Below are 23,308 nucleotides of genomic sequence, written 5' to 3' on the forward strand. Positions count from 1 at the left end.
CATCCATCATCACACTAAGTATCTGAAGTCCAAGAAAGTGGGGGTGGGTACCTTTACAAGTGCTCTTTCTCCTTTAATTGAATTTCACACATGCATTTTAAAGAGCTTTTTTCCATTAAACTTGGACACTGGTTGGTATCCAGGAGGTCTTCCAGAATTATATCTGACTCATAAGTGTTTTAGTCCATTCTGAAAGTTGATTCCCATATCTTTGCGTTGTGGACACCTAGTGTTTTTTCTGTTTATAGTTTCACAGACTTACCAGAGTCTGGGCTCACCAAACCAGTCCTAAGAATTAGAATGAATTGCAGTATATTTAGAGGTAATTCTACAGGTTTGAAGTGTTTGCTTGTGTTTTAATCACTTAACTAAATTCTTTAGAAAGATTGTGGCTTCTTTTTGGTGCTCTTGCAAAAATTCTTCTTTTCTGGGTGAAAAGATAGGTGCCATAAGATTGTATCAAAAACTGCAGCTTAGGAGTGCTTGTGTTGCTCAGTCAGTTAGGCATCCAGCTCTTGATTTCGTCTCAGTTCATGATTTCATGGGTTATGAAATCGAGCCTCATGTGGGGCTCCCTGCTCAGCAGGGAGTCTGGGTGGAATTCTCTCTCTCCCTCTCCCTTTGCCCCTCCCCCCTCGCTTTTGCTCTCGTTCTCTCTTTCTCTAAATAAATAATAGAATAAAAAATAAAAACATCTTTTAAAAAAACTGCAGCTTAAAATAAGGGTGTAATAAGAATGAGTTAAGAATCTAAGGATTTGGTAAAGAGGTAGGGCATAAAATGCGAAAATCAATAGCCTTCGTATAGACAAACAATAAAAGGCTAGAGGACATAATGGTGGTTTTTTAAAAGTCCATTTATAATAGCAACAAAGAAAAATACTTAGGGATAAAATTAACAGGAAATGTACAAGAACCTATTGGGGGAAACTATTAACAGTCCTGAAAGACTTAAAAAGTAAACTTGATTTTCAGAGTCCATTGTCTCTCATGGTTCTGAAAAACAAACTGAGGGTTCTAGAGGGGAGGGGGGTGGGAGGATGGGTTAGCCTGGTGATGGGTATTAAAGAGGGCACGTTCTGCGTGGAGCACTGGGTGTTATACGCAAACAATGAATCATGGAACGCTACATCAAAAACTAATGATGTAATGTATGGTGATTAACATAACAATAAAAAAGATATGCACATAAAAAAGTAAACTTGAACATAACTGCTTAATGGGTATGGGTTTTATTTTAGGATGATGGAAATGTTTTGGAATTAGGTAGAGGTGGTGGTTGCACAACATTGTGAATGTACTAAATGTCACTGAATTTTTTCATTTTAAAATGGTTAATTTAAAAAAACAAAAAAGGGGCGCCTGGGTGGCTCAGTCGTTAAGCAGCTGCCTTCAGCTTCAGGGTCCTGGGATCGAGCCCCGCATCATCACACTAAGTATCCGTGGGAAGCTGCTTCTCCCTCTCCCACTCCCCCTGCTTGTGTTCCCTCTCTCACTGTCTCTCTCTGTCAAATAAATAAAATCTTAAAAAAAAAAAATGTATAAAAAAACAAAAAAAAGAAATGGTTAATTTTATGTGAATTTTACCTCAATTGAAAAATTATCTTTCAGAGATATGTATTAAAGTATTTATAGAAAAATGGGGGGGAAAGTAGACTTGAACAAATGGAAAGACATATGCTATCCTTGGATGGAACAACTCAGCATTATAGAGGAGTACACAAGTTGATTCTAAATTTCACAGAAAAACAAACATGAAAGAATAGCTCCAAAAAGACTGAAAAGGAAAACTTTGAGGAGGGACTAGTTCTACCAGACATTAAAACATTATATAAAGCCTCTATAATTAAAACAAACAGCATGGCACTTGTGCATGAATACACAAATAGAACTGTGGAATAAAATAGAAATAGACACAAGTACCTACAGAAATTTAGTATAGATAAAGGTGGCATCTCAAATCATTGGGGTAAAGATGGACTTCTTAATAAAGGGTGCTGGGACAACTGGGTAGCTATTTGGAATTAGATAAATACCTCATACCATACAAAAAAGTAAACTCCAAATGGATTAGGAGTCTAAATATTTAAAAAATGAAACAATATAAGTTATAGAAGAAGATATGGATGAATTTTTCTTTAACCTTGGCATAAGGAAAGGCTTTCTGACTATGACACAAAATTCGGAGGCAATAAAAGATTGATAAATTTGACTGCATAAAATAATGTTTTTCATTTGCATGACAAAAACCACCATATAGAAAGTCAAAAGACAGCTGAAAAACTGGGAGAAATTTTTCACAACATACACAGACAGAAGGATAATGTTCTTTGTATGTAAAGAACTCTTATAAAATTGAAGGCTCTGAAAAAAAAAATTGAGGGCTGTGTTTCCCTATCTTTATCTGGGAAAGAAGAATGGGGTGGGGATGCTGTCTAGGAGGATGGGGTTAGGATGGAGCAACCTAGACAACCTGTGGCTAGCAGGGAAAGACTTGGCCTGAAAATCAAGGTGTTAAGAGATGGCAGATGGGGTTGGCAAGGACCTGGCATGCAGCTGTATAGTACCTGGAGTCAGCAGCACCTACAGATGGATCCTGGATGCTGCTCAAGGTTGCTCACTGGATTCCTGGAAGGGGGATGGCGAGCTGAGAGGTCTCAGGAGGCAGGAACCACTTCTCAAACTGGCCTCCCAGGACACAGGAGTGGAGATGGTGGTTGGGGACAGCCCCCTAAGCCCCTGACCCTTGCTGCCATGGAACCTCCTGCCCACCTAGGCAGGCTTCTGGCCAACTGTAAGCTGGAGCAGTCCCACCAGCTCCCAACTTCCCCTGCCAGCATGTCATAACACCACCACTCCCTGAAGCCACCAAGTGAGCCTGAATATGAAGTGCCCCTTTTTGGAGTAAGGGAACAGGAGGCCACTGAAGCAGAAATTGACCTAGAAGCAGAAATTGACCTAGAGGCAACCATGGGAGAAGCAGAGATGGTGCAGTACCTGGGGCCTAAACTAGGCCTGTCTCCCAGGGAAGAGTCTCCAATACCTACAATACCTTTGCCTAGTGCGGGAGCAGATGGCAAAGCTCCAGCAGCTCTACTTGCAACTGCAGACCCAGTGGCCCCCAGGGGGTCGTGAAGCAGAGGGGGTAAAGGAGCCAGCCCTGGCCCTTTCACCTCCACCTTCTTGTGCCCCAGGCAATAAGGTACACAGACTGCTCAGCCACACACAGGAGACCGCTTCACCCCTAAAGGTAGGGGTGCCTAGTGCCAACCCTCCCAGGCTGTTAGAGGCCCCCGCAGAGCCGCTTACATCTTTCCATCCTTCCAGGGACACAAGTGGGATCTCTTCCACTGGAACAAGATCAGTCCTGCTCAACCGGATCCTTTGGAGGAACCTGAGATACCTTGAGTCCCCTGCCCCTCCTGATGGCCCTGCCCCAAGGATTGAGTCAAGGGGTGTCCCTAAAAGACCTCCATGCCAGCCCCTCTGGAAGACCTTTATGCCATCATTTGTGGTTAAGCAACAAGCAAAAACCTTGTTGCCCTCTCTGAGGGAGAGGGAGAGAGAAACTCCAAGCATGGAGCCAACTTGGGGACTGGTACAGGGACGTGACGCTGGGTGGAGGGGTGTTCGGTGAAGTCTTCTTCCTCGCCCTTTTCCCTGTTGCCGCTTCAGGGCACTGCTAGGAAAAGCTGCTGATGCTCACCCTTCTCTCTGAGGAGAGGGCTGGATCTTTCTCCTCTGGGCAGCCTGGCAGAGGAGCCCTGGTTCCCTGAGAGGCCCCAAGGTATGGCAGCTCCCAGAAATCCCTGGGTCTAGACAGTGTAGGGAACTAGCTTATTTATCTGGAGTCCATGGAGCGTGTTTGGCATGGTGATCTGTTGGGGCTAGAAGATAAAACAAGATTAAACTGTAAAAAAAAAAAAATGAGGAACAAAGGACCAAAAAACTCTAGTAGAAAAATAGGAGAGAGACATGGACAGACAAATCACACACACCCCCTCAAAAAAAGCACTCGGACATACAAAAAAAGTTTAAAGTGATTAGAGAACTACAAATTAAAACAACATCAAGATACCATTTCTTATCTATCAGCCTGGCAAAATTTTTAAATTACAATACCACATTCTGTTGATGAGACTGTGGAAAAATACTCTTAACATTGCTAGTGGGAATGCAAATTGGTACAGCCCTTTTGGAGGAAAATTGGCCATACCTAACAATACTATGTATGCACTTACCTATTTTTTAAGATTTTATTTATTTGTCAAGGAGAGAGAGAGAGTACAAGCAGGGGGAGTGGCAGGCAGAGGGAGAAGCAGGCTCCCCGCTGAGCAAGGAGCCTGATGTGGGACTGGATCCCAGGACCCTGGGATCATGACCTGAGCTGAAGGCAGATGCTTAACCCACTGAGCCACCCAGGTGTCCCTGCACTTACCATTTGACCCAGCAGACCCACTTCTGGGCATCTACCCTGAAGGTACACCTTCAATATATATGAAAATATATACTGCACAGCATTGTTTACTGTGGCATTGTTTATAAAAGCAGAATATTAGAAGCAGTCTAACTGCCTACATTAATGTGTGTGTGTGTGTGTGTGTGTGTGTGTGTATGAGGGTATTTGAAAAAATAGATGTATACAGTGGTATATTATACAGCTATAAAAAAAAAAAGAATGAGAAATCTCCAGACTGATTTGGAATGAATTCCAGAATATAATGTTAATTGAAAAAAAACCTGCAAAAAAGCACAATATAGAACTGTTCATATAAACAAGAGGACATAAGAAAATACAGATGTGGGGCACCTGGGTGCCTCAGTTGGTTAAGCGACTGCCTTCCCCTGCTTGTGTTCCCACTCTCGCTGTCTCTCTCTATCAAATAAATGAATAAAATCTTTAAAAAAGAAAATACAGATGTATCTATATTCATTTATGCAAACGATATACAGGAAAGATAAACCAGAAATTGATCATTTACCTATGTGGAGTGAGTGGGGAAAGGGTGGAAAGAAGTTAATAGGAATGAAAAGGGAGCAACGCTTCTTGGAATGTTCCTTTTTGTATAGCTTTGACTGAGAATCATAGTAGTACCCCCTAAAATAAATATTTAAAATCAGACAGTGGAGGGGGCCCAAAATGGAAGTAGTAACAAATAACCTAACTGTGTTGCAAATGAATAGCATAGTTATTATTAAGTGTTAGGAGAGAGAAGAATTAACCTAAGTAACTTTGGAAAATAGTATTTTGACTGCATATTTATTGTAAGATTAAAGTCAAAAAGAACTATATACAAAAATTGTCCTCCAGTTAATATGTCTGTTTTTCACAAGAGTATGGGTTAATAGTTCTGTAATTAGTTTACATGTATACTAAGATTGAAATGAGTAAGTCAGTTTATTGTAGAAAATGAGAGCCAGGGCACCTGGGTGGCACAGTAGGTTAAGCATCAGCCTCTTGGTTTCCAGCTCAGGTCATGATCTCCGTTGTGATCTCAGGTTGTGAGATCAAGCCCCAAGTTGGCTCCATGCTTGGAGTTTCTCTCTCCCTCTCCCTCTGCCCCTCCTCTCTGCATGCTCGCGTGCACACACACACTCTCTCTCTAAAATAAATCTTTTTTAAAAAATGAGACCCAGATTTATCAATGGTAGAGAAAAAGTTACATCAGGAAAAGAAGAAAAGTAGAATGACCTTTGAGGCATTGAATTGGCATCTGAGGTGTCAATATATGGTTGGATGGATGTATAGGTGTACGTTCACATACATACATATATTTCCTCGTGGGGTTCTCTGAGGGGGCTTAGGAACAGTGATACCTCAGTAGCAATGAGCACAGCGAGCATCCAGATCTGGTTTTGAAATAGCATTCTCCAATAAAATAAGCACTAGGGATCCTTGGAGAAAAAGTTGATTCCAGGGCCTAAGGGAAAATACAAGATAAGCTTGGAATATCTTGTGATATCAGAAAAAAAGTCAGTGCTGTAAAAAGGATGGCAGTGTATAGAAGTATATAGGAGCCAAATGAAAGGAGTGCCAATGGCCAAAGTAGAACAATTTGGGAAACTAAATAATGATAGTACTGGATTAAAACTATAGAATAAAGTAAATAACATGAGTCTACACTGGTGTAAAGAAATAATTGGATAAAGAAAGAAGAGACAGTTCTTCATTAGAAAAGAATTGCAATAAATAAGAGTAAAGAGAATAAAAGAAATACAAAAGCACCATTAATAATCACTGCAGACAGGATCTACAGGTGGGTACTAAAATCAGTGTGTCAAAGTTTAAAAAGAAATAGGATATTAGCATAATTTCAAAGTATCTCTCCCAAGATTTTTATCAATCACAAAGGGAAAAACAGTACCTATACAGTGAAGAAACCCAGTAGGTCCCACATTACCGTGATCATGGTTAACATTTCTAGTAATTTTTCAACATTAAGTATTCCCTGATAGGATATACTGAGGACACAGCGTCACTTCTCTGATATTTTTGCCAAAAATGAATAACCTCAATGTAATCGTGAGGAAACTAGGGTCAAATGCACATTGAGACACATTCTACAAAGTAACTGATCATTACTCATCAGAAGTGTTCTGGTCATAAAAGACAAGGGAAGAATGAGAGAATGTCATGCATTGGAGGAAACTGAAGAGACATGACAACCAAGTACATTGTGGGGTCTTGGATTGGATCCTGAAACAGAGAAGGGACAGTAAGGGGGAAAAAAACTGGTGAAATTCTAATCAAGTCTGTAGTTTATAGTATTACACCCATGTTAGTTTCTTGGTTTTGATCATTGAACCACAGTTGTGTTGTAAGTTGTTAATATCAGAGGAATGTGGGTAAAGGATATCCATGAACTCTATGTACTATTTGTCACCTCTTCTTTAAGTCTAGGAATTATTTCAAAATAAAACATTTTAAAAAATATAGATCATGGGGCACCTGGGTAGCTCAGTCCATTAAGCTTCCAACTCTTGATTTTGGCTCAGGTCATGATCTTAGGGTCATGAGATCGAGCCCCGAATTGGGCTCTGCACTGAGCATGGAGCCTGCTTAAGATTCTCTCTCTCCCTCTCCCCCTCTCTCCCTCCCTCCCTCTCAAAAAATGAGAGAGAGAGAGACATAGATTATTTTCAGTAGCTTTTAACCTGTTTACTTGGATAAGCCTTGAATATGAAACACTGCATGGGTGACTTTTTCTTGGTATTAAGCTTTTCTATTTGTATAAATATCCTTTGGATGGCTATTCCAGTGGAATCCAATTGTGATAGTTAGAATTTACCATGGAAGGTAACTTTAGGGACGCCTGGGTGGCTCAGTCAGTTAAATGTCTGCCTTCAGCTTGGGTCATGATCCCAGGGTCCTGGGATGGAGTCCAGCGTTGGACTCCTTGCTGAGCAGGGAGCCTGCTTCTCCCTCTGCCTACCACTCCCCCTGCTTGTGCTCTCTCTCTCTCTCTGACAAATAAATAAAATCTTTAAAAAATTTTTAAATTAAATTAAAAAAAGAAGTAACTTTAGTTACAGAGATAGGAAAGCCAAACAATGTACTCATTATGAGTGATAAAAATAATAATAGCACAATAACTGATTTTTTACAATGTACTTATGGTGGGCAATACAAATAATAGCACAATATATGATTTTATTTTAGTTACAGAATTTTTTAAAGATTTTAAATTTAAAGGCAGATACTTAACTGACTGAGCCACCCAGGCATCCCAGTTACAGAATTTTTATTTCTCTTATGGAAAGAACTTTTAAGATCTATTCTCTTAGCAACTTCCAAATATACAATACAGTATTATTAACTATAGTTGACATGTTGTACATTACTTCCCCATGACTTACTTATTGTATAACTGGAAGTTTGTACCTTTTGACTCCATCCATTTTGGCCCTCTCCTCCCTACCCACCCCCCATCTCTGGCAACCCCACACCCACCCACACACACACACACACACACACACACACACACCGTTTTCTTTATCCATTCGTTAGTCAGTGGACATTTAGTTTGTTTCCATATTTTGGCTATTGTAAATAATGATGCAATGGACATGGGGGTGCATATATCTGTTCAAGTTAGTGTTTTTGTTTCTTTGGATAAATACCCAGAAGTGAAAATGCTGGATCATGTGGTAGTTCTATTTTTAATTTAGGGGGGAACCTCCATACTGTCTTCCACAGTGGCTGTACCAATTTACATTCCCGCCAACAGTGGACCAAGGATTCCTTTTTCTCCACATCCTCACCAACACTTGTTATTTCTTATCTTTTTGATAATATAATAGTATCCTAACAGATGTGAGGTGATATTTCATTGTGGTTTTGATTTGCATTTTCCTGATAATTAGTGATGTTGAGCATCTGTATGTCTTCTTTGGAAAAATGTCTATTCAGATCCTCCAGTTTTTAATTGGATTGTTCTTTTGCTGTTGGGCTGTGCGTGTTCTTGATACACTGGATATTAACCCCTATCAGACACATGATTTGCAAATATTTTCTCCCATTCAGTAGGTTGCCTTTTCATTTTGTTGATTTCCTTTGCTGTGCATCAGCTTTTTAGATGTACAGGCACACTCTGGAAACATTGTGGGTATGGTTCCAGATGACGGCAATAAATCAGATATTGCCGTAAAGCAAGTCAAATGAATTTTTTGGTTTCCCAGTGCATATAAAAGTTATGTTTACACTATATTCTGCTAAAGTGTGCAGTAACATTATGTCTAAAAAACAGTGTACTTATCTTAATTAAAAATACTTTAATGCTAAAAGATGCTGATCATCATCTGAGCTTTTAGCAAGTCAATCTTTGCTGGTGGAGGGTCTTGCCTTGATGTTGATGGTTGCTGACTGATCAGGGCACTGATTGCTGAAGTTTGGGGCAGCTATGGCAATTTCTTAAACTAAGACAACAGTGAAGTGTGTCACATCATTTGATTCTTCCTTTCCCAAATAATTTCTCTGTAGTATGCGATGCTGTTTGATAGCATTTTACCTACAGTAGAACTTCTTTCAGAATTGGAGCCAATCCTCTCAAACCCTGCCACCGTTTTATTAACTCTATATATTATTCTAAATCCTTTGTTGTCATTTCAAAGATCTTCACAGCATTTTTACCAGTAGATTCCATCTCAAGAATCCACTTCCTTTGTTCATCCATAAGAAGTAACCCCTCATCCATTAAAGTTTATCATGAGATTGTAGCAATTTCAGTCACATCTTTAAGCTCCACTTCAAATTCTAGTTCTCTCACCATTTCCACCACATCTGCACTTACTTCCTCCCCTGAAATCTTGAGCCCTTCAGAGTCATCCATGAGAGTTGGAATCAACTTCTAAACCCCTGTTAATATTGGTATTTTGATCTCTTCCCATGAATCACGAATATTCTTAATGGCATCTAGAATGGTGCTTTCCAGAAGCTTTGCAATTTGCCCAGATTCATCACAGGAATCACTATGTATGGCAGCTATAGCTTTACAAAATGTATGTCTTTTTTTTTTTTAATAGATTTTTTTATTTATTAGAGAGAGGGTCAGAGCATGAGCAGGGAGAGGGGCAGAGGGAGAAGCAGACTCCATCGCTGAGCACGAAGGCCAATGCAGGGCCCAATCCCAGGACCCTGGGATCATTATCTGAGCCAAAGGCAGATGCTTAATTGACTGAGCCACCCAGGCGCCCCTCAAAATGTATTTCTTAAATAGTAAGATTTGAAAGTCAAAATTACTCTTTGATTCTTATGCTACAGACTGGATGTTGTGTTAGCAGGCATGAAACATTAATCTCGTTGGGCATCTCCATTAGAACTCTTGGGTGACCAGGTGCATTGTCAGTGAGCGGTCATATTTTGAAAGGAATCTTTTTTTTTTCTGAGCAATAGGTCTCAACAGTGTGCTTAAAATATTCAGTAAACCAAGTTATAAACAGATGTGCTGTCGTCCAGGCTTGTTCCATTTATAGAGCACAAGCAAAGTAGATTTAGCATAATTCTTAAGGGCTATAGGATTTTCAGAATAGTAAATGAGCACTGGCTTCAATTTAAAGTCACTGGCTACGTGCGCTCCTAACAAGCAAGTCAGCCTGTCCTGTGGAACTTTGAAGCTAGGCACTGACTTCTCTTTAGATGTGAGAATCCTAGATGCCATCTTCCAGTATGATGCTGTTTTATCTACATTGACAATCTGTTGTTTAGTGTAGCCACCTTCATGAATGATCTTAGCTAGACCTTCTGGATCACTTGCTGTAATTTCTGCATCAGCACTTGCTTCAGCTTGCATTTTTATGTTATGGAGACGGCTTCTCTCCTTAAACCTCATGACCCAACCTCTGCTGCTTCAAACTTTTCTTCTTCAGCTTCTTCATTTCTCTCAGCCTTCATAAAATTGAAGAGTTAGGCCCTTGCTTTGGATTAGGTTTTAGCTTAAGGGAATGTTGTGGCTGGTTTGATCTGTCTGGACCACTAAAACTTTCTCCATATCTGTAATAAGACTGTTTTGCTTTCTTACCATTTGTGTGTTCACTGGAGTAGCACTTTTAATTTCATTCAAGAACTTTTTCTTTGTATTTACAACTTCGCTAACTGGCGCAGGAGGCCTAGCTTTCAGCTTCTCTTGATTTTGGACATGGCTTCCTCACCAAGCTTTTTAAAGTGTGAGACATGTACCTCTTCCTTTCACTTGAACACTTAGAGGTTTTTGTATGGTTATTAATTAGCATAATTTCAATATCATTGTGTCTCAGGACTAGGGACACCCAAAGAAAGGGAGAAAGAAGGGGAAACAGCCAGTTAGTAAGCAGTCATAATACAACATTTATTATTAAATTCACTATCTTATATGGACACAGTTTGTGTTGCTGCAAAACAGTTACAATAGTAACATCAAGGATCACTGATCACAGATCACTATAACAAATGTAATAATAATGACAAAGTTTAAAATATTGTGAGAGGGGCACTGGGTGGCTCCGTTGTTAAGCGTCTGCCTTCGGCTCAGGTCATGATCCCAGGATCCTGGGATCGAGCCCCGCATCGGGCTCCCTGCTCGGCGGGAAGCCTGCTTCTCCCTCTCCCACTCCCCCTGCTTGTGTTCCCTCTCTCGCTGTGTCTCTCTCTGTCAAATAAATAAAAAATCTTTAAAAAAATAAAATAAAATAAAATAAAATAAAATATTGTGAGAATTACCAAAATGTGTCACAGAGACACAAAGTGAGCAAATGCTGTTGAAAAAAATGGCACCGGTAAACTTGCTCAACACAGGGTGGCCCCAGACCTTCAATTTGTAAAAAACTCAGTATCTACAAAGTACAGTAAAGCAAGGTACAATAAAACAGGTATGCCTGTAGTCACATGTTTGTTTTTGCTTTTGTTGCCTTTGCTTTTGGTGTTAAATCCAGAAAACCATTGCTGAGACTAATGTCAGGGAACTTACCACCTATGTTTCCTTCTAGAAGTTTTATGGTTTCAGGTCTTACATTCAAGTCTTTTAAGCTATTTTTAATTAGTTTTTGTATATGGTGTAAGATAGAGGTCCAGTCTCATTCTTTCGCAAGTGGCTGTCCAGTTTTCCGAACACTATTTATTGAAGAAACTGTCCTTTTCCCCATTGTATATTCTTGACTTCTTTGTCATAAATTAATTGACCATAGGTTTATTTTGGGGCTCTCTTCTGTTCCATTAATCTGTGTACCTTTATGCCAGTTACATACAGTTTTGATTACTATAGCTGTGTAAATTAATCTGAAATCAGGGATGTCTCCAGCATTGTTCTTGCTCAATATTGCTTTGGCTATTTGCGGTCTCTCGTGGTTACAAATTTAAGGATTGTTTGTTCTATTCCTGTGAAAAATGCCATTGGAGTTTTGATAGGGATTGCCACAATAACTGATTTTTAAAGTTTTTACCATGTGTCATGTATTGTTCTCACAGGATTGCTTGGTAACTTGATACCGACTGTTGTCCTTATTTTGTAGATGAGGAAACGGGGATTTAGAAATAACTTGCCTAAATTCAGACATAGTAGGATTTGAGCCTAAACTTGCCTAATTCCAGAATCCATGCTCTTAACCTCACTGATCTATAGCTCCCTCCAAAAGGGAATGATGCACCTGTTGTAACCTGATCGCCTACCACAACCAAACACATCTGAAAACCTACCATTCATTCTCTCAAGCATTGCTGTCCAATAGGAATATAATGTGAGTCACAGGTGAAATTTTAAATTTTCTAAAAGCAATGTATTGAAAAGGTAAGACAAACAGGTAAAAATAATTTTTAAAACTGTATTCATTTAACCTAATGTGTGTAAAGTATCATTTCAATATGTAATCGGTGTAAGCATTACTACAATATTTTGCATTATTTTGTTTTCATACTAAGTTTGTAGTTTGGTGTGTATTTTACATTTATAGCACATGTCAGTCCTCACTAGGCCCATTTCAGGTAGCAGAGAGCCACTTGGAGGTAATGGCTACCGTGTTGGATAGCACAGCCCTAGAATGTGAAATAGGACAATTATGGTGTACTCCTGCTCTTACATTCTTCTTCCTCGTTTGACAGTAGACTCCTTTGCAAGTGTAAATTAGATCTAATTTTTTTTTAAAGGTTTTTTTTAAATTTTTATTTATTTGACAGAGAGAAACACAGCGAGAGAGGGTACACAAGCAGGGGGAGTGGGAGAGGGAGAAGCAGGCCTCCAGCTGAGCAGGGAGCCCGATGCGGGGCTCGATCCCAGGACCCTGGGACCATGACCTGAGCCGAAGGCAGACACTTAATGACTGAGCCACCCAGGCACCCCAGATCTAATTTTTTTTTTTTAATTTTTGTAGTAAAATATACTTAACATAAAATTTACCATTTTAACCATCTTTAAGTACACACAGTTCAATGGCATTTAATACATTCACATTGTTATACAAGTGTCACCACCATCCAGTCCCATAATTCTTTTCATCTTGTAAAAGTGAAACTCTGTAAACCCATTAAATAACTCCCGGTTTTCCCCTCCCCCACCCCCTGGCAACCTCTGTTACACTTTCTATATTTATGATTTTGACTACTCTAAGTACCTCATATCAGTAGAATCATACAGTATTTGTCCTTTTGTGACTAATGTATTTTGTTTAGCATAATGTCCTCAAGGTTCACCTATTTTAGCAGTGGTAGCATATTGCAAAATTGTCCTTCCTTTTGAAGGCTAAATGACATTCAGTTTTATGTATAATACCACATTTTATCTGCTCATCTGTGGATGGACATTCGGGTTGCTTCCATCTTTTGGCTATTACGAATAATGCTTGTGCTTGCTCTCTCTCTCTGTCAAATAAATCAGTAAAATCTTAAAAAAAAAAAAGATTATCTTGGCTATTTGCGGTCCCTTGAGATTCCATATGAATTTTGGGGTAAGTTTCTGTTGCTGCAAAAAAACATCACTGAGTTTTTTTTATATGGATTGCATTGAAGGATCTAAATTTTAATGTGGGAGTAAGCGTTGCTTATAAGTCTCTCAATATGCATTCCAAGTTTACTGCTCACATTGCTTATTGGAAGCTGTTTACTTTCTTTTTTTTTTAAGATTTTATTTATTTATTTGACAGAGAGAGACATAGCGAGAGAGGGAACACAAGCCGGGGAGTGGGAGAGGGAGAAGCAGGCTCCCCGAGCAGGGAGCCCGACGCAGGGCTTGATCCCAGGACCCTGGGACCACGACCCCAGCCAAAGGCAGATGCCTAACAACTGAGCCACCCAGGCGCCCCGGAAGCTGTTTACTTCTAACAGTTACATTTTTAGGACTAAACCTGTTAAAGCCAGATTTTCTTAGACTTAATTATCTCTTATCTGGTAGTGTATATCAGAGCAACTCCTGAAATCTCGCCCATTAATTTGTCTTTGGGGTTAGATAGTACTGGTTTTCAGTTAGCTACTGCATTCATTGGTCTAAGAGGGAGGTGTTGCCATCTTGGAAGAGAAGATGGCTGGAAGATGCTGTGCAGTGATTGGAGAAAATGAGAGCGCTGGAACTAGTTACTGTGAGCAGCCATGTCCTGCAGGCCAACCTGTTTCTCTTCCTTAGAAGAACCAATCTTAGCAGTTATCAGCACTTTTATTTATTTATTTATTTTTTAAAGATTGTATTTATTTATTTGACAGAGAGCACAGGTAGGCAGAGTGGCAGGCAGAGGGAGAGGGAGAAGCAGGCTCTCCACTGAGCGGGGAACCAGACACGGGGCTCAGTCCCAAGACCCCAGGATCATGACCTGAGCCGAAGGCAGCCACTTAACCGACTGAGCCACCCAGGCGCTCCAGTTATCAGCACTTTTTTTTTTTTTTTTAAGATTTTATTTATTTATTTGACAGCGAGAGCACAAGCGGGGAACAGTAGAGGGAGAGGGAGAAGCAGGCTCCCCCACAAGCAGGGAGCCTGATGTGGGGCTTGATCCCAGGACCCTGGGATCATGACCTGAGCTGCAGGCAGATGCTTAACCATCTGAGCCACCCAGGCGCCCCGAGCACTTTTTTTTCTTTAAAGATTATATTTATTTATTTGAGAGAGAGAATGAGAGAGAGAGAGCATGAGAGGGGGGAGGGTCAGAGAGAGAAGCAGACTACTTGCTGAGCAGGTAGCCCGATGTGGGACTCGATCCCGGGACTCCAGGATCATGACCCGAGCCGAAGGCAGTTGCTTAACCAACTGAGCCACCTAGGTGCCCCGCCCCGAGCACTTTTAAAAACAATAAATCAATCTCCTTTCTGAAATTTTTCTTGTTGGCATCAGGGTTAAAGCTCAGTATATTCCTATGGCTTTCCTGGGTGCTTTACTCACAATAAAATTTTCTCTTTCAGAATTTGGTGTTCACCTGGCAGAGCTGACCGTAGATCCCCAGGGAGCACTGGCAATCCGTCAGGTAATTCCAGACTGATTGGCCCAATTTATAAGTAATTTCCCTTTTACTTGGTAATGAAACTTTCTTATTGGAAAAAGAAAGAATTAATGCCAGTTTACAAATAAGCTAGGATTTTGTACTAGATTTAGATATACTTCAAATGAATGTATCAGGCTATGTATATGTGTATGATTTTTACATATGAAAAAAGTCTTTTTCTTGCTGTACGACTTGGCTTGTTCTCTTTGCAGCTGGCATCAGTCATCTTGAAGCAGTATGTGGAGACTCACTGGTGTGCCCAATCAGAGAAGTTTAGGCCTCCTGAAACTACAGAAAGGGTAAGGAGAATTATTTGATTAGTCTTCCTATAGAGATTTGAGGAGCCTTCTTAAGATACTGAGCTGTCACTATTGTTTGACAACATGGGGCAATCAAAAGACTAGGCAGAAAGATCGATTGGTAGCTGACATTATGGGCAACATGCTGTGAGTAAGAACTCCTGTATCAGGCTGACCTGTGTTCACATTCCAGTTCTGCCTTTTACTAGCTATGAAAATACTGGAAAAGTACTTTAACTTCTTAACTTCAATTTCCTAAATATCTAAAATTAGAATTAAAATTTCAACTCCAAAGAATTGTTTGAGGATTAAATGTTTCTACTTAGTACAGCACTATGCAGCCATTCTGGGCCCCCAAGAAATTTTGAGTATAAGGTCTAGGGCAGCGCTGTCCATTGGAACTTTCTGCAGTTATGGAAATATTCTGTATCTGTGCTGTCTGGTGCAGCAGCTACTGGCTGTATATGGTGTTGAGCACTTAAAATGTGGCCGATGAACCTGAGAAACTGATTTTTTTATTTCATCTCATTTTAATTAATTTAAATTTAAAGGACCACAAGTAGCTGCTGTAATGGACAGATAAGTTTAGGGATCAAAGATGAACTCTCTGAATGAATGATTTGTCAAGTTTGTGTATTGGAGTTTTTGATATGCAGTATCTTACGTACACTGTTTTTCCAACACATAAATTGGATAGCACTCTGCCAGTCGCTTATAACCTGGTCTAATGGCAAGTGGGCTTTTCTCCTCTGCAGGCAAAAATTGTTATCCGGGAGCTATTGCCCAACGGGTTGAGAGAATCAATAAGTAAGGTGCGCTCCAGTGTGGCCTATGCAGTGTCAGCCATTGCTCACTGGGACTGGCCTGAAGCCTGGCCCCAACTCTTCAACCTGCTCATGGAGATGTTGGTGAGCGGAGATTTAAATGCAGTCCATGGAGCCATGCGAGTGCTGACAGGTATCAGAAGTTTTTCCCTGGTGTTCGTACTTGGATCCCAAGAACACTTATGAGATGTGATGGAATGGCTCTGACCGATAGGAATTGATATTTATAGCTCTTCGTGATGCTCCTCCTCCCTAGTTTTTATGTCCGTGTCTATCCTCCCGCTCCATTGACTCTTTCCAGGGAATTAAGTTGGTATAGTATTTCTACTACTATGAAACCTTAACCATTTAAGGATAGAGTAATCGCATAGTAGTTAAGGAGTCAGATTTCACTTCATATTCTGGTTTTACCTTGACCCAAGTTACTTAGTCTCTTGAGCTTGAGTTTCCTTGTATATAAAATGAAGATAATGGTAGTGTTTACCTGAAGGGGTCTTTTGGTAATTTTAAATAAGGTAAATCTACATAAATTGTTTAGCATAATAACTGACATGAGGTAAGCACTCTAAATTTTAGCCATTATGGTAATTATCATTATTATATTAATTTTCTACTTAGTTCAACCAAGGCAAATTTAAGAACAATCAAATAAAATTTTTATAGGAATGTGAGAAAGAAGATAAAAACAGTGTAGCTATGTAATTCTTACCTTCATTTGGTCAGCTTAGAGAATGTAGCATTTGGTATCTTTTCTTTCTTTCTGTTCTAAGAAGGTGATAAAAATTTTTACGGAAAAATACTTTTAGTCGGGTGCCTGGGTGGCTCAGTCGTTAAGCGTCTGCCTTCGGCTCAGGTCATGATCCCAGGGTCCTGGGATCGAGCCCCGCATCGGGCTCCCTGTTCTGCAGGAAGCCTGCTTCTCCCTCTCCCACTCCGCCTGCTTGTGTTCCCTCTCTCGCTGTCTTTCTCTCTGTCAAATAAATAAAAATAAAATCTTTAAAAAAAAAAAAAAACACTTTGTCTAAGAAGATTTGGTGGATATCTCATCTAAGCTTGATTAATCTGTTAATCTCTCACAGAACATAGAACCCAGAACCTGAATTTCCCAGTCTTGCAAGTTCTGCCCTGCTTCCCAGTCCCCTAGATGAAGTCACTACTATTTTGCCTTCAAGGAATCCTTATCTGGATATTAGCTACCTTCTGTTGATCTTTTAGAAATTGTATTTCCCCTCAGTTCATACAGACTTGTGAAATGTCTGTCTATATCTTATCTCTTTCTCTGTGCCCTGCTAGCTTACCTGAAATGTATTCCTACCTAGTTACGAATGCCATTTCTTTTTTTTTTTTTTTTTAAGATTTTATTTATTTATTTGACAGAGGGAGAGAGACAGCGAGAGAGGGAACACAAGCAGGGGGAGTGGGAGAGGGAGAAGCAGGCTTCCCGCTGAGCGGAGAGCCCAATGTGGGGCTCGGTCCCAGGACCCCAGGAACCTGAGCCAAAGGCAGACACTTAACGACTGAGCCACCCAGGCGACCCTCTTTTTTTTTTTTTTTTTTTTTTTAAACTCTCAGTTTATTGAACTTGGCATCTGGTCCCAGTTTTACTTGTCCGTGTTCTGTTGATGGTAGATAACGTCAATTCTCTGTCCAAAAGCAAATTCATCATCTCCTTTTGTTTTCAACCTCCTCTTCCCATGTCCTGGCTGCCTTTTTGAATTACCCACTTTATTCCTACTGATTATCTTTGATAGGTGCTTGGGGTATAGAGCAGACTTACCAGAAAGATCAAAACATTCCTTGTTCAGGTTTTCACTTCCCTGCTTATTACTTCCCTTACTTCTCTTGTATGACTCATTGTTCAGGTGATTTCATGTATCCCTCTCTGTGGAATCAGCCTCCTAGGATTCTTTATTTACAATTTGATGGTGCCAGAATATCAGTTAACAGATATGTCTTCTACCAAGGAAAAGAAGCATGTTCCCCTCCAGTCTTCCAACACAAAGTTCAGCTTTTTTAAAAACCTGGAGGGGCGCCTGGGTGGCTCAGTCGTTAAGCGTCTGCTTTCGGCTTAGGTCATGATCCGAGGGCCCTGGGATAGAGCCCCGCATCAGGCTCCCTGCTCAGCGGGAATCCTGCTTCTCCCTCTCCCCCTCCCCCTGCTTGTGTTCCTGCTCTCGCTATCTCCCTCTCTGTCAAATAAATAAATAAAATCTTTAAAAAAAAAAAACCTGAAGGAGAGGGCGTCTGGGTGGCTCAGTTGGTTAAGCGACTGCCTTCAGCTCAGGTCATGATCCTGGAGTCCTAGGATCGAGTCCCGCATCAGACTCCCCGCTTGGCGGGGAGTCTGCTTCTCCCTCTGGCCCTCCTCCCTCTCATGCTCTCTCTGTCTCATTCTGTCTCTCTCAAGTGAATAAATAAAATCTTTCAAAAAAAAAAAAACTGAAGGAGAAAGACGGTTGTACATTTATCATAGTTGGAATACTGTAGAACCATCATTGTGCTTGACTAAGGAAATCACTATTCAGTGAGATCACTTTTCTGTCAGCCACAGGGAAAGAACTATGGGGGAAATGGGTATTGTTTTATATTGCAGTCAGCAGACACAGGATGGATAGCTGCCAACCTCCATTCCCAGATAGCTGCTCCACATATTTTCAGATGAGGATAGATGGTGCTCTCACAACAGCAACTAGGCGTGCGTGAAGATGGCAGGACATGGTGTATGGACAGGAGCCCAATAGGAGAATGGGACTGATTCTCTTTGGGTTTTTTTTTAAGATACTATATACTTTTTTAAGCCTTTAGTAAGTTTTCCGTTAAGCTTATCTATTTGTAAATGAGAACTAACTAACACTAATGGTGTGAAGGAAATGCAAACATAGCAGCTAAGGATTGAAATATTTGACCACAGGTACAGCTTTTTTTTTTTTTTTTAACCTCAAAGAAGTTTGGAGATTAAGATCTTTCTAATGCCCCACACCTTTTCTGACTCGCTGAATGACCTCAGAAAACTTATTTTGGACTTGAGCTTATAAAATGTTAATCAGTTGGGACTACTAGGAATGATTATAGGAGAGTAAAAAATGTGATTAAGCACTTTATTAGTAGAATTAAGCTAACCTGCATTTTTTATAAAACTTGTTTTCGTTAATATGCTATTCATCACATTTGGACTAATTTCTTTGGATTTCTGGATGAAATAAGAACACTCATTTTATTCAGAGTTCAGAATTTATTCTTCAGGAGGAACCCAAGCTAGTAAAGAAGACTCAGTATTGAATATATGATCTTCGTTTGACTTCTGGTGATTGATATTGCCCAAAATTTGTGGGGTATATTAACCTTGAAAGTGCCGACATGCATTTCTAGTTGTAGATCCTCCTGAAGAATGTCCCGGATAATTAGCTCCATTTCTGTAGTGATAATGTGGAATTGCTAGGAAAAGCAGCAGATAAAGTGAACAGACACTGGAACTCAAGGGCTTGTATTCCACAGATTAGTAACGTGAACCCCAGGGTCCTTCATGCTGTCTCAGTGCCTTGTGCGGAAAGTGAAGAGAAAGACACGACCCCTATTTCCCTTACCTTCTTCAAGTCTCATTTCATGAATAGGTTGCTTTTTGCCACATTCATATGGTAATCCCTTCTGTTCCAATGAGCGGCAGCCTCTGACTTCTAGGTCAATAAATGTCATTCACTGGCAAGAGTAACATAAACAGAGTGGAGTTGAGCCTACTAAGCCTGCGTATATTTTATTGTGTGCATCAAAACAACTCACCAAGGGAGAATATTGAAAATGGAACCAAAGGTAAGACACCTTGAAGTGCACCTGGATGTTGATGATCAGGCATAAATTAGATTAATACAGGATTTCCCTAAGGTGACCTTACAAGGACTTTTACACAGCTCTTACAGATTTTCTTTAAATATGTTTTTTTTTTTCTTTTTTTCAATCTTTATATAAAGGTTTTTTTCTCAGTCTTACGTAATTTCCTTTATCTTTGTACTGTTCTCTTCCCCCTTCTAACAAATAACTCTTGCACCTTTTCCTTCCCCAGGATAAGACCATCAGGCCAATGTCTTTACCGGTATGCTATCTGCTTGGGAACCACCACCTAGAAACAGTTCGAAAATTTTCCCACTTACATCTTTATAAAGCACTATTTTTTTATAGTACTCCTTTTTCCTCTGTAGAATTCACTCGAGAAGTAACAGACACACAGATGCCCCTTGTTGCTCCAGTCATTCTTCCAGAGATGTATAAGATCTTCACTATGGCCGAGGTATGAAATCTCAGCTCCAAGATCCCAGCGAGTAAGAGCTGCTCAGGTTCTGGTCAGCCTCCACATCTCCTGTGGGAAACTGTTGTGTTTGCTGCCTATCCCCATACCTGAAGACCAGAACTGACGGAGATCTGAATCTGGATTAACCTTAGATCTTTCACTTATAACTGCGAGGGCAGAAATATATATATATATATTTCATTCTCTTTGATGAGAGAATGAAATAGCATCTGCATTGTTTCTTCACATATCTCCTACCTCCTGGCATCCTGCAACTCCTGAGTACCTACTGCTTTGTGTTACCTCTAGCCTCTTGTCGAGGCAGCCCACCTAAGCTTGTTCACCTCAGTTAAGTGTGTGCAAAGCAATCCATCACTGCATTGCCCATAATAGGCTTGTAATATGTATACAGTATAAATAAACTGTGAGTGCCTAATGGGTAATGTTTTAACCTCCCCATTCCTCTCTGCCACCAGCCAAGAGTCTGTCTTTTGAAAGAAATACGTTGACTGTGTTGAGATTTCAAGCAGCACCCAGCCTAATATTTTTAATCAAATCAGCCCACAGAGGCCTACATATAAGGCTAATTCCACTGAGTTCTAACATTCTGCTGGCTTTTATTCTCTGAATTATAGAAGAAGTCTGTCCTGGATATGAGTAGATGATGTTTCCCTTCTCTAGGGAATCCAGTCCCATGTCAGGATTCAGAAGTCATAGTTTTTCTTCTAGTCACAGATATGCAGACGCAGACACAGACACGCCTATCTCATGGCTTTGCTGTAACTTTTCACAGGTGTATGGTATTCGGACCCGTTCCCGAGCTGTGGAGATTTTTACCACTTGTGCCCATATGATCTGTAACATGGAGGAACTGGAAAAGGTAAGGAAACCTTTGGGTTAGTAACAGACTTTATGCTTAAAAATCTCTATGCCTTCCATTAGAGGCGTAGCAGTGACTTACTTCAGTAGTACCAGAATGCACCCTGATTTAATCAGAGTTGTGGATGCATTTAGCATTTTGATTACATTTTTCATTTGTATATAGTTTAGCTTCCTTTTGTTTAAGCCATATTTCTTCAACCACCTTACCTTGCATCTTTTCATATGAGCCATTGCCCAGAACTCCACTCTCTTATGGCCTCTCACGTGAGATGAAGCTAGCTGAAAAACGCCAACCCCTGTCATTCAGAAGCAGTTTTGAAAAGTTGGTCTTATATATATAATAGCTTTTAAGAAGGCCATGATGAGGAACTGCAGGGGTTAGAGAAGAAAACCTGAAATTTTGGGCAACACCTCCAGTGACTTTATGGCTGCACTCTTCTGATTGGAACCCGACCGGAAGAAATCTTTAGATGCCTCAGATCTGTGTTGCGGTATTTGATATGTGTAGTGAAGCCACTGATTAGTGGTATGTCCAGTATTGACTTTGGTTTCTATTATCAGGGTGCAGCCAAAGTTCTGATCTTTCCTGTGGTGCAGCAGTTCACAGAGGCCTTTGTTCAGGCCCTCCAGATACCAGATGGCCCCACATCTGACAGTGGATTTAAGATGGAAGTCCTAAAGGTAAACATTTACTACTGTTGAGATACTTGGAGTTTTAGAAGGTGGTCTGAAATCATTGGTTTTTCTCCTATATCACGTGTAACTCTTAGATCTTTTTCTTTGTAATTTCTCAGGCAGTGACAGCCCTGGTGAAAAACTTCCCAAAGCACATGGTGTCCTCCATGCAGCAGATTCTGCCTATTGTTTGGAACACCCTAACTGAGAGTGCAGCTTTATATCCTTTTCAGAAAGCTTAAGGGACCTGCTACCACCCGTAGTCGGGAATCTAGCATTAGGTCTTGCATTCATATGGTTCCATTTTTTTAAATGAGTTTTTTAAAATATCTACTCTTAGGGTTGGAATGTTATACATTCCCTTGTAGAATATATGTAAAGCAGACTCCAAATTCTGTTTCTTTACTCTTCATCATACTTATGTGAGGACAGAAGTAAATTACACAGAGGAAGTTGAAGATCCTGTGGATTCTGATGGTATGTAGTTTATGTGATCTTGACAGATATACCACGTAGGGAGGAAAAGGATCTAGGAAAGGAAAAAGACAAAGAAAAACAGTAACATAGAGGCTTCACTCTCTTAAGTGAGTTTTCTAGTTGAGTTTCCTTTCAGTGTATTTGATGTGGGAAAATGGGACATTGAAAATCTTTAATCTGTTCCTCAAAGGCATTTGCATAAATCTCATAAAATAGAATTTCTGAGTTGGAAGACCTACCTCAAAGGCCATCCTATCCAGCCTACTTCTTTCTGGCAGATGATATTTTCATTTCTGTTTTAATATTTTTTAGGTATTTGAAATCAAAAATAGACATGCTGGAAAATATATTCAGTGTTTCTGATTCTTATACTTGAAAAACCAAAGAATATTTAATATTCTCAAAGTTCCTTTCTTTGACTCCTTAGCTACCCTCTTCTGTTCCTTTGGGAGTAATAATCAGCAAGTACTTTAAATATTCATTAATTTACCAAGATAATGTAGTTCATTTCCAGTAGACGTGCTTTCCTTTTGCGTTCTTGTCATTAAAATCTTCTCTTGTGTATTTCCTATAGGTGAAGTCCTGGGCTTTGAAAATCTCGTCTTTAGTATTTTTGAGTTTGTCCATGCTCTCCTAGAAAATAGCAAATTCAAAAGCACTGTTAAGAAAGCCTTGCCTGAGTTGATTTACTATATAATCCTGTACATGCAGATCACTGAGGAGCAGGTAAATGATATTTGGGAGACAGTTACCAGCTTGTTTTGGGAAAGTGCAACTTGAATGTGAAATCTAGGTCAAGTGAACAATTTTTATTTCTAAAAATAGACACTAGAAGAGTAACTTCATGTGAAGTCCTAGGAAGGCTTTGATACCATGTTATTGCCAAAATTTCTGGGTGTTGTGGTTTTATTAACTCCAGTATTAGATAATTGGACTCTG

The 23,308-nt window shown here is 40.0% G+C and overlaps 1 protein-coding gene and 1 pseudogene across 1 annotated transcript in view; both read left to right on the plus strand.

The window, feature by feature from the left end:
* IPO9 (importin 9) overlaps positions 1–23,308 on the plus strand; it is a 56,635-nt gene that overhangs the window by 6,761 nt on the left and 26,566 nt on the right. Inside the window, exons 2-10 of the mRNA XM_036086636.2 lie at positions 14,851–14,912; positions 15,143–15,229; positions 15,985–16,186; positions 20,247–20,335; positions 21,129–21,215; positions 21,779–21,898; positions 22,012–22,112; positions 22,311–22,369; positions 22,944–23,095. Of these exons, the coding sequence (XP_035942529.1) occupies positions 14,851–14,912; positions 15,143–15,229; positions 15,985–16,186; positions 20,247–20,335; positions 21,129–21,215; positions 21,779–21,898; positions 22,012–22,112; positions 22,311–22,369; positions 22,944–23,095 (959 nt within the window). The remainder of the gene's footprint in view (positions 1–14,850; positions 14,913–15,142; positions 15,230–15,984; positions 16,187–20,246; positions 20,336–21,128; positions 21,216–21,778; positions 21,899–22,011; positions 22,113–22,310; positions 22,370–22,943; positions 23,096–23,308) is intronic.
* On the plus strand, positions 311–6,875 carry LOC144382612 (uncharacterized protein C8orf58 pseudogene; annotated as a pseudogene).

Source organism: Halichoerus grypus, chromosome 7 (genome assembly GCF_964656455.1).
Source record: "Halichoerus grypus chromosome 7, mHalGry1.hap1.1, whole genome shotgun sequence".
Lineage (NCBI taxonomy): Eukaryota > Metazoa > Chordata > Mammalia > Carnivora > Phocidae > Halichoerus > Halichoerus grypus.